A 12788-nucleotide genomic window follows, 5' to 3' on the forward strand; every position below is an offset into this window, starting at 1 on the left:
ATTCACGTTTTACACAGGTTCCATAAAGGAATGAACCATGGAGAATACCGTTCAAAACATCAAGTGTACTCCAAATGGGGGAAGATGAACAAGGAAGTCATGTTGTTTAATGACTTGTGGAATAACATGAAACGTCAGAAAGTGATGAAGTCATTTTGAAGAAAGCCTTGAAAGTGTATCAAAAAGAAAATCTGAAGGCTTTCAAGTTTCTTGAAGTTTGGAATTTTTTGAAAGATAACAGGAAATGGCTGAGTAGCAAAACATCTGACCAACATATCGACAGTGGGTCAAAACGCAACAGAACATCTGAGTCCGACCACACTACATCAGATGCTCGTGTTCAGTTTGATCTGAATGAAGATGAACCTGTTCCAGTTTCACCACCTTCCCGACCATTGGGAAGAGACAAATCAAAAAGCAAAGGCAAAGGCAAAGCGTCGGATTCAGATGATTTGAAAGAAATGGGAACCGACATGAAGGATATAAAAGAGAGAATGGACAAGATTTTGAAAATTGCTTCTGAAAGAGAGCTTCGGAAACAAAGGGAGAGCGACATGCGAATACTAGCAATGGACACGTCGAATATGACCGGGGCCGAGCTTGAAGTGGTTTTGGCGATGAAGGAGGAAGTGAAAAACCGTTACATGAATCGTGGCTAATTTCTAGTTTTTTTTTTGCAAGTTTTTAATGGTTTCTAGTGTGTTTTTTTTAAAGTTGTTGGTTTTTTGTTTCTACTTTGTTTTTCTAAATTTTTAGGTTTTTTTTTTTTTTTTTTTTTTTTTTTTTAAAATTAAGTAATGTATGGTATTTGTATTTTTAATTAATGAACTATTATGTTTTTAAAATTATGTTTTTTTTTATTAAAAAATAAGTTTTATTAAATTAAAATAGTTAACAAAAAAAAAAACAAAAAAAAAATAAAACTAGAACTGTGGCACCACACCCTTGGTGTGGCAAGAAACCACACTTAAGTGGTAAAATCCGACGTGGCGCTTACGTGGCGAGGGAGGGAGTGCTGTTTCGGTGGCACCACTCCCTCCAGCCTTATTTTCAATGACTCTTTTTATGTTATGTCTAATAATGACGGTTATATTTTGCATCATACTATCGATATATTCGGTGCAATGTATAATGTTGGAAATATAATCAGTAATAAATATATTTTGGTATCCTTCAATTGTTAGATTATATTCTAATTACAATGACACTGTTTATATTATAACTAACTATATATTTTTTTCTTATTAATAATTTTATTAATTAATTTATTAAAATATAATATTTTAAAATTATTTGTATTGATGGATATATTATTATTCGAGAGAAGGGTAAATTTGTCCATTTTTCTCCTGCACTAATCTTTTATATTTTGTGTAAATCCTTTTAAAAGTGAAATAAGTAATGTAGTATTATAAAAGGACCAAATCATCAATTTAATATAAAATTAATAAAATAAGTGAAATTAAGAAAATTTGCCCTTTTTTTTAATCAGAAATTTATGATATTCGAATATTTAGGTTTTTTTTTTTTATTTTTTTCAATTTATTTTTATTAATTTTTGTTTATTTTGTATTTTTTTTTGTTCTTTTGATATCAAATTAATAGATTACCTTTAAAAAGTGTAATTTCCTCCATTTTGCCCCTGCATCACTTTTTTATTCATTTTTGTTTATTTTGTATATTTTTTTTGTCCGTTTGATAGTTAATGAGTACAATACTTGTATTAAGGGCATTTTGGTCCATTTTACAACTGCATTGTGCTTTTATATTGGATAATGATCTTTTTTTACAACATAAAGGTATAAAAATTTCATGTTTGTACATATTGCTCCTGCATTAAATCCTTAAAAATGAAGTTCCACAATTTTATCTATCTATAGGTTATACATCACAACACACATGTTAAACCTTTTATTTTATTATACAAAGCTTTTTTTTCAGATTTTGTTTTTGATAAGAAAACATTATGTATTTTGATTGAAGGGCATAATTGTCCTTTTGTAACAGAAACATCATTTTGATAACATAATAATCAAACATTGTAACACATTCAAATATATGAAACTAAAATTGTATGATCAAACAAATATCTGCAAAGATTTACCATAAGTTTACATAAGGAAATCATAATATAAAGTTTTCTACTGATGTTTTTTCAAAGGCATAAGCAATTTGGATGGATTGATGGGGCAGTTTCTTTTATCATGATTGACAAATTCATTACATCTTGTGCATTTTCGTTTAACCTTAAGAGATTTTGCAATTGCTTTTTCTGCAGAGCTTTGCATTCTATTTCTCTTTCCGGAACCTTTAGTTCTTATCTCGCTAGGTGCCTCAATGTCAATTTCATTTGGAATGTGGAGTCCAACAACATTTTCAACAATTTCTTTTATTGGATTTGTATTTGGTTTAGTCACAACATTCTTTTCACACTCAATGCTTAATGTCTTCAAACTTTGTACCAGTTCTTGTAATTTCCCAAGATCATGAGACACCGAATCGACACATTTCTCATAAAAATATGACGCCTCATGCAAAAGATTTGAAGTTTCAGTGTTGCCCACTCCCCATCTATGCAATATCTTTTGATAAGAAACATCCACAATGTTTTTTCTCCATCTATCAAGAATGTATTTTTCCGGTATTTGAAAATGTCATTGTCTAAGAGACCTCTAACACAATGACAACAAAGAATTCCATAAAACTGAAAATGCTTACATGAACAGTGTATGGTCATATCTCCTTCATTAAAAAACACCTATAATATTATTCTTTTTTTTATCAAATTTCATTTATAATAAAAATTTTAAAAAATAGAAATAGAAAATAAATATAATGTTAAATAATTTTAAACCTTGAAATGGGGCCTTTCTCCAGTTTTGTGGTTCTTGTAAACTATTGTGCATTCTTGAGTTTCATTCACTATTAACGATGTCTTTTGGAAACATAAAGTGAATGCTTTTTTGATCTCCTTTTGTACTTTAATGAATGCCTCTCTAGTATAAATAGTGGATGCATGGTTTTCAATCTTCAATGGATAATTTGCAGAAATCATATGAGGAGTACTATTTCTTGAAGCTATATCCAATCTTTTTTGTTCATGACGTTGCTTTGCAATAGCAGTGTCAAAGTTAAACATAAAATTCACAAGTAAATTGGATGGGCTAGAGAAAACATTGAAGAAAGAATTTGAACTTTCAGATCGTGATGTTGTCTTCATAAGACCACACATAGGAATATCTCTAAAGCAAGAAGGAATCCATTTGTCTCTCTTATTATACATGTCATCCAACCATTTATTTTCTCTCAATTTGAATTTGTCCAACATTAAGTTCCACTTACTCTCAAATTCTGCTGGTTCAAGATGTATATTCCAAACAATTTTATGTAATTGTTTCTTGAAATCTGTATTTTCAACTACATCTGAACAAATATGCAATTCCAATTATTAAGTTGTTAGTATACAATGTTAAATTTGAAAATTCTATTAACTACATAGTTAATAAGTAAATTACTTTGGCAGGTATTTTGCTCATGATGTGCCACATACATAACCTGTGTCTACATCCCTGAAACTCTTTTGAAATGGACGTACATAAAGCCGGATCCATATCAGACAAAATCATGGAAGGAATTTGTCCATGTGCTTTAAGAAAAGCTCTTAACAACCATGTATATGACTCTATTGTTTCATCCGATAAGAGTCCAGCTCCGACATTGATTGTATTGTTGTGGTTGTTAATGGCAGTGAAAGGAACAAAAATCATATTGTACCTGTAAAGTATCTTATATCATATAACTTAATTTTTAATATAAATATAAATATTATATTGAAATGTACCTGTTGGTTCTGTAAGTTGCATCCATTGAAATCACATCAGAAAACTTAGAGTAATTTTCTTTAGCAGTTTTATCTGTCCAAAACATAACATTTAGTACTTTATCATCTAGCTTATATTCGAAGTGGAAATTTGGATAATTATCTCTTCGAATTTGCAACTGGTCCACAACACATTGAGCATCATTAGGTCCAACTATATTCATATAATCTCTCCAGAAATTTTTGTAATCAATCTTGGATGCAGTTACATTATCGCAGCCTCCTTTTAGACTTGCTTGTAACTTGTGTGCTTTTGTAGCTCCAATGTTTAAAGTAGAAGCTTTCACAATAAGTTCTTGATCACAAATTGTAAGCTTATGGATTTTACTACAAATGCTTTGTTGATCAAAATCATTAAGTGGGTGATTATGTACTGCTTGAAATTTGTATACTGTAAAAGTATCACTTTTATGATCTCTATGATAACCTATCATTGCCATGCATCCTGTTACCTTATGATAACTTTTTCTTTCTTTCTTTTTCAGACCTCTTGATGTCAACGTGTCAATACTTTTATTTTCCTTGGTTGACCATACTTGTTGCACCTTATATGTTTTTTTTCGCAGAGTATAATCTCCATAATAAGTTGAAGTTCCCATTCTAATTCCAAAGCCAACAGCTTTCCCATACTTTCGGTACATTTCAATTGCTTCATTCAATGATGGAAAAGAATCTTTTTCCTTAGGAATCAATTCTTTTGCAACATTTAGATGATATAAATCGTCTCATTCAGGATAAATTTGTTTTGTTTATATATGAAATTTGCAGTTATTCTAATAAAATATATTAATTTAATATTAAGGTTGAATGCTTGCCTGAATAATATGTGATTAATGTTTCTGATTGATCACCTAAACAAATATTGTATGATTCTGATTCATCAATGCTGAAATCAATTGATGATTGTATTTCTTTTCCAGCAGTTGGAACATAAATATCGACTCCATCTCCATAAAAAAATTCTGCGAAAAAAAATTATGCAATGTTATTGAACATAAATATCGTATCTGTTTGTATGTAATCATCAATATATTATTTAATTGAACACTGAGTTAAAATAAGTATGCAGTTTTTTTGTAATAAAACTCTATATTAATGTTTGATATTAATTCACAGAAGATCAATTGAAGTTAAAACAGATTGAAAACTTGTCTGCATCTTTGAATACACTTCCCGAGTTTTCAATTGCTAAGTTTTGATAATCAGTTGTTGTCGATGTAAGAATATCTTCTTGAAAATTCAACTTTTTTCTTTCACTAAGATTTTTTTAGAGTATTTCGATTCATCAAGATTTGGTTAAATTGAATTGGCGAATCATGGATATGTTGGTTAATAGCCTTATTAACGGTTAATATGTTTGCAGTTTATGATGAAGTAGTTATTAGTACGAATTCATAGAAAACGTGCATTACAATACTTTTTAAATGACATTTATACCCTTTATAATTTAATTTAATGATATAATAATAATAATAATAAAGGTTAATGATGTGTCATTTTCTGATTGGTTATTGTATTTTCGCATCTTTTATGTATTTTTGCAATAACCTACCCATATATATATATATATATATATATATATATATATATATATATATATATATAATCTAAAAATAATTTTAAAATGCAAAATAACAATAAAAATCCAAATTTTTTTAATTATTATTTTCGTCACTTTAATTACCTAAAAAAAAATTTCATTTTTGTTGAAAAATACGTGAAATATTTTAATAGAATATTACACTGTAAATATTCTAATGTGATTTTTAGAATGTTAGAATATTCTACTAGATTTGTCATATATATAAAATATTTTAATAAAAAATGTAAAAAAAAGGTATTTTTTATTTATTTTTATTTTTTTGAAAATATAAATGACGAAATAATATCTGAAAACTTTTTTCGAAAATTTTCAGTTATTTTGCAGTTTAAAAATGTTTTTTTATCTATAAAATGAGTGGTTGGGTTTGCGTCTCATGGTCTCACAAAATTAGGTCGTCTCACATGAACCTAACCCTATATATATATATATATATATATATATATATATATATATATATATATATATATATATATATGGTACAGTTCGAACAACAAATAAAGTGAGAATGTGAGAACACTACTTTAGATTATTATTTTGTTATGAATTTTGTATATATACATTTTAATCATCATTCGTCAATGATTATATGAATAATCATACATTAATATTCACATTAGAATTTACTAAATTAATACTCATATATAAAATTTGTAGTAGAACACTAAAATAATATTTACTAAATAATACACATATATAAAATTTATAGTAGGGTGAAAGTGGGATAGATCTGATCCCACATCGGCTGGGAAGGAGAACTAAGCATTCCTTATAAGGGGTGTGGATACCCTCCCTATCATAACGCGTTTTAAAGCCGTGAGGGCATCTGATCCCATAAGAACTCTGCAGTTAAGCGTGCTCGGGTGGGAGTAGTACCAGGATGGGTGACCCCCTGGGAAGTCCTCGTGCCGAGTGGCCCAAAGTGGACAATATTGTGATACGTGCCAGAGGGGGGTAACGTTATTGTCTGATCCCGCCTCCTATTACTTCCAATTACATACGTCCAAAAAATCATCTACCAGATCCTTCCCCACCACTTATCTTATCCAAAAAATGGTGGGTTTAGATACTAATCGGGACGAAAGAGACATAGAAAGAGAGCGAAGCTGAGTACAACGTGTGTTCTTTGCCAGTTGGCGTCTTTTCCTAAACTTTTCTCTCATATTCCCGCTCAAAATTGATACAAATAGATGAAGATTTTCCAACTAAGAATGCTATAAATCAGAAATTGTATTAGGAACATAATTTTGATAGCAATCTCCTTCCTTAAAATCAGCACTGATTATTTTGGATTCCATTCAATTTGACATAACTTAATCCCTATGTACCTTAAATCTTCGCAAATCACCGCCTCCCAACCTCCTTTGATTATGTTCCTTCTTCTTATTTTAAATCTCTCTCTCTCTCTCTCTCTCTCTCTCTCTTATTTTGCATCTAAAAACAACTCGATCTATTCTGCCTAATTTCACCATCATCGCTCATATCTCTTTTTTTGTGTGAGACAACCAACCAACCATCGTACCTCTAAGACAACATCACCACCACCATTGATTATCTCATTCTCTCTCTCTCTCTCTAAACTACCGCCATTGTTTCTATCTTCAGAATCACCACCATATCCAACTATAAGGTAATATTGGATTTGGATTTGGATTTTCATCAAAAAAAGATTAATTCAAAGGTTCGATCCGCCACTTGCTTCACTCTCTAAGTAAATCCTAGCATCTATTGTTGATCTCTCGAAATTCGTTTACAATCACCATTGATTTTATAAATGGCTTAGTTACAGGTTTGATCAAGAACATAAATAAGATTAATGTTTGTATATTTATCAGTCAGATTCATATTTCTATTAACAAAATTTTGAAGATTTGTTTTATGTAAACAAAATTGTTTATAAGTGACAGAGCCGAAATCCTCATGAGGGTTGTCTTTAATCTATCTTTCTATCTCTACTTCTTTATTTCTCTCTCTCTCTCTCTCTCTATATATATATATATATATATATATATATATATATATATATATATATATATATATATATATACACACTAGGCGAATGTCTGCGCGTTGCGCATAAACACCTATATAGTTGAAATCTTTACAAATATATGTTTTTTTTAAATATAACAATAACATTGTTGGTAATTTGATATAATAATTCGTATACTAAATTGATATAATATATTGATTATTTTGAATTAGATGATAATATATACATCTATTATAATTGTATAATCTCAACTGTTTGAATGACTTCTACCCGCGAGTTACTCATGAATAAAATTAAATATAATATATGACTTAATGTTATTTATAGTTCTTGTTATTGTTAATTACTTTTTTATAATTTATTTTCTTAACATTTAAATTTCTATCATTATAATTATTTAAAACATCAGACATTGTTTTTTTTTTTTTATTTTAAAGGTAACAATAATCATTTATATAGAGTTGTTTTTAACTGTTGTTATTGTAAGTTATTTTAAGCTACTTATTTTAAATCTTTTAACGATTATACAAATATCTTTAGGAAATATTTTAGTTAAATTGATATTATAATTTAGTTTTTGCATTTAACACTACAGTTTATCACTTTTAACTATTCACAAAATATTCATTGAGTTTTTTTAAGCGGAATTGAAGCTTATATTTAAGTTGACACTATAATGTTATATTTAAATTAATAGTTTAAGTTTTTATCCAAACTGTTCCAAAGTTGTAGCTTTAAATTGATAACTGTTTACATACAACAACATATTAAATCTAATAAGTTAAGTATAATATCTTAAAAGTTAAAGATAACTTTATAAGTAGAAGTAAAAATATTATTTTAAAATTGAATTTAGTTTATTTATGATTACACTTTAGGTTTGATATTTATTTAGCCTTATTAACCAAATTATAATCATTATTAGAAAGACACTACAATTTATCACTTTTAAATATTTACGAAATATTATTTGGGTTGTTTAAGTAAAACAAAAATTTATATTTAAGTTGGTCGTGTAATGTTATATTTAACTTTATAATCTAAATATTTTATACAGCCTGTTCAAAAGTTGTAACTTTAAAATGATAATGGTTTACATTCAACAATATATTAAAAATAATAAATTAAGTATCATATGTAAAAAGTTAAAAAAACATAACTTTATCAATAGAAGTAAAGATATATTCTTTTAATATAGAAATTTAGTTTATATATGATTAAACTTTACGCTTGATATTTATTTAATCTTATTAACCAACTTATAATCATTATTAGAAAGAAATTGAAAAGTCATGGAAGTTTCAAATGAATGTGGTGAAAAGAAAAATGAATGAGAGTTTCAAATGATTGCGGTGAAAGAAAAAAAAATATTTCCTTTATAATATACTAGGTGTAACCTCGCGCGTTGCATAAGAATGCATTTATGTGGTTAAAATAATTGAAATATGTTGAAATTTATGTTTTTAGTCATGTTTTGGGCATTAACTGAATTATTAAATAACATACAAATCCATCAACGTATATTTTGATACTATCTAATATAGTCCATACCTTATACACTTTACTTTTACTTTTATAATATCCAATATATATTATAAGTTTTTGTATAACATTAATATATCTACTTTTCTTATGTCCGATAATTTTTTTGGACAAAATAAGAATAAGTTGTTTTGAATGAGCTATTAATAAACAATATTGAACTAATAAACTTTGTATTACACTATTTATATTACACCAAAACATCCAAGGTTTCATATATGAACTTTCAAATATTAAACATTGAAATTAAGAATGAAGCCATATAAAATATATCATTATACATAAATGTCATCAAGAGTTTTAAAATAAGTGGATTATTTATCATGATATTTAATTTTAGTTACATATTTTACAAAGCGTACGTTTGACTTTATGTTAATGCGTCAAGAATCATCTTCCATAATTTGGACCTAAAAAATTAAGGTAAATAGGAATATAAAATAGATATTATTAAGCATTAATATAAATAATTAAAAAGAGTATATGGATCTCCTATAACCGGTTAAAAACAACATACCTCTCTAGTGATATCGATTCCTATGTGAAATTGAAGTAGTCATTCTACGTACACCTTGCTTTCTAATTACATAAACAAATGTGACTAACCAAACATCAAAATGTTGTCTGTATGTAGGAAAAATATTTTAGTTAACTAACAAATTAAATAATATAAGTTTAAAAGTTCAGAGTTTCAAAACATTAATATTTTTATTAATCAATCAATTAAGTAACACATGTTAAAATTTTTACAATCATTATTAAAAAGCATTTGAAATATTAGATTTAAAATGAATTTTGGTTGAAGTGTTTTGACATATATATATATATATATATATATATATATATATATATATATATATATATATATATATATATATAGAGAGAGAGAGAGAGAGAGATGGAAAGTATAACATATATATATATATATATATATATATATATATAGAGAGAGAGAGAGAGAGAGAGATGGAAAGTATAACATATGTATGAGTTTTAATTAATTATCTTTTTGAAACGGTACAATTAAAAAACAAAAAAAAACATATTTAAAATATTTAATTAAATATTTTCGACATCACCCTATATAACATATGATCAATATATTAATGATTAAACCACAATATACAACGATTGTTTTACAATAATCCAAAAACGAAGAACATATAAAAACGAATTAGTATAACAAAATTACAAATTAAAAGCTCTGATATAATAGCATATCTCCAAAAGTGGTCACAAGACCTCAACCCAATACAAAAACCTTTAAGTTTGATTTCTTTCTAAAATTTGTATATGATTTGTATGCATGTCTTCTTAAAACATTGGCCTTTTTATAGTAAACTTTTCACTAAATGCTAATTCAACATAATATAAGTTATAAAACTTTTGAGTGTTAAATCATAATTAAGAATACTTTTGAGTTCCATTAGTTAAAAAATGGGGTTTCAAATGAATGTGGTTTGAGGAAGTTAAAAAGGGGGTTTCAAATGTATGAGATTCAAGAAAAAATGCTAGTTTTATAAGTATGTAAGACTAGGCAAATGTCCGCGCGTTGCGCAAAAAGACCTATATAGTTGAAATCTTTACAAATATATGTTTTTTTTAAATAGAAAAATAACATTGTTGTTAAATTTGATATAATAACTTGTATACTAAATGGATATAATATATTGACTATTTTGAATTATATGATAATATATACATCTATTATAATTGCATAATATCAATCGTTTGAATGACTTCTATCTGCGAGTTACTCATTAATAAATTAAATATAATATATGGTTTAATGTTTTTATAGTTTTTGTTATGGTTATGTAACATCCCGTTTAAAATAGAGTAATTAACTAATGGATCTGAAACCTCGAGAAGTAATTTTATTATTATTTTATATTATTATTGCCTCAAAAATCAAGTAATAATTATTGGAATGTTAGTTTCGGGGGATAAAGTGTAGTTAAGGGACTTATTTGGAAAGGGTTTGAAAGAAGAGGGGCTGTTTGGTATCATTTGGACCTAGTATAAAAGAATTTATGGAAACAAGGGTTAAAGAGTAAATATTGGACTTAATTTGAAAAGAGTTCGTCATGGAAGGTCCATTTGGTAATGTTTGGATTTAATTTGAAAGAAAAGGAAGAAGGAGGGACCAAATATGGTAATAAGGGGGAAAAGTTTTGTGAGGAGGGTATATAGTCTAAAACCCGTCACCATGTGCATCTAACCCTAAACCTAGCTTGCGGGAGCCACCACCTTAAGCTCCAGCCTCCATCGCCATAACCTCCCTCCGCTGTCAAGGTCATGAACCACCAGGACGTTGCCGCCATGATTGTTGTCAGCGATTTAGGGTTCGACAAGTCAGAAAGTTTGGATGTCAGGCTATTGAAGGTTAAATGTGTGAAGCCGCCATCGCCGCAGCCCACTTCCGTTGAAGACGATGTTGTTGTTGGTGTTTCCCGACTACCCTCACTTCTCTTCCACCCCATAGCCGTCGTGTGCCACCGCTCGAATGCTTTCATTGCTGCTCTACCGACGATAAGATGGATAACCGCCAATTCAAAGACCGACGACTGCATCATGGTCGTTACTGTGACGACCAGGACAACCCATTACCGTGACTGACGTTCTCTCTCTCTCTCTCTCTCCGTTTACGTTGGGCCGCTGATTGCATCCGTTACCACCAGCCACAACGGAGGGTGGTTGTGTGCGTGCTTTGTATGTACTTAGGTGTGTGTGCACGGCTGTTGTATTTCATTAAGAGAATGTGTGTGTGTGTGTGTGTGTTTTGTGTAAATGGGAAAAAAAGTGAGCCAACACCAGCACCGTGAGGTGGTGGCTAACACCTCTGATCACCTGCCGCCACAATTCGGTTGTATATGTGTGTATTATTTTATGTGAGTGTGTGTGTTTGAGTGTTGTTGTAAAGTTGTAATCTTGTGGAAATAATCAATGAAAAACCCGTAACCACCACCGTGAGGTAGGGGCTGCCGCCACCGACCGTCGTGTCGTGTGTCGGTATGCCTCTTTTGTTTTATGGCTCGTTTGGGATGTTTGGACAAAGGTACTAAAACTCTAATGGGCCCAATGAAGCCCTAATTGACCTAAGGAAACCCTAATGGGCTTAAAGATTTAGTTTTGGGCCTATTAGGCTAAGATGGGGTTGGAACCCCTAATTTGGGTTTAGAAAACCCTAATACTGGATTTATGGGCTTTGGACTTATTGGGACCCACTTTTGGGCCATTGGAATTGGACTATATATTAAGCCCAATCACACCATATGATTTATCTAGTAGAGTAGTAGACTTAATGGATTAAGTCCTTAATGGGTTAAGTGAGAAACACTTAACCCGAATTGTCATTTTATATGAAACCCTAATTTCACTTGGGCCTTGAGTCGGGCCTTTCTTCTGGATTTTGATGATTGGGATATTGATGGGCCATCTAAGAACAATCATAAGGACTATAGTAATTTAATGGGCTTTAAGGTAAGGCCCATGTTAAGGTTTTGGCCCAATTTGGAAAATTGGGCCATAGATGGGCCATAATTGGGCCTTTATAATCATGAGATATTAGGCCATTAGAAATCCCAAATGTTTGGACTGGACTAAATGGTTGGGCCTTTGAATGATACCATGTAAAGGTTGGGCCCAATTTGGAAAATTTGGGCCATATGTTGGACATTGGTCCATGGTTTGACTTTTGGGCCTTTGGATTGGGCCTTGGACTGAATAAGGTTGTGTTAGGGTAATGTAGTCTTTTACCCCAATTATGGAGT

General features: G+C 29.5%; 1 protein-coding gene across 1 annotated transcript; it reads right to left on the reverse strand.

Moving 5' to 3' along the window:
* Positions 1-2141: 2141 nt before the first annotated feature.
* LOC145050627 (protein FAR1-RELATED SEQUENCE 5-like) lies at positions 2142-11591 on the reverse strand. Its single transcript, XM_078998848.1, has 6 exons — positions 11294-11591; positions 4696-4842; positions 3842-4574; positions 3596-3774; positions 2855-3423; positions 2142-2582 (listed from the first exon to the last, which is right to left on the reverse strand). The coding sequence occupies exons 1-6, from the start codon at positions 11589-11591 to the stop codon at positions 2142-2144; spliced, it is 2367 nt and encodes a 788-aa protein (XP_078854974.1).
* Between the last annotated feature and the right edge of the window lie 1197 nt (positions 11592-12788).

This window comes from Lactuca serriola, chromosome 5, assembly GCF_051521515.1.
Source record: "Lactuca serriola cultivar US96UC23 chromosome 5, Lser_US96UC23_V15, whole genome shotgun sequence".
Classification (NCBI taxonomy): Eukaryota; Viridiplantae; Streptophyta; class Magnoliopsida; order Asterales; family Asteraceae; genus Lactuca; species Lactuca serriola.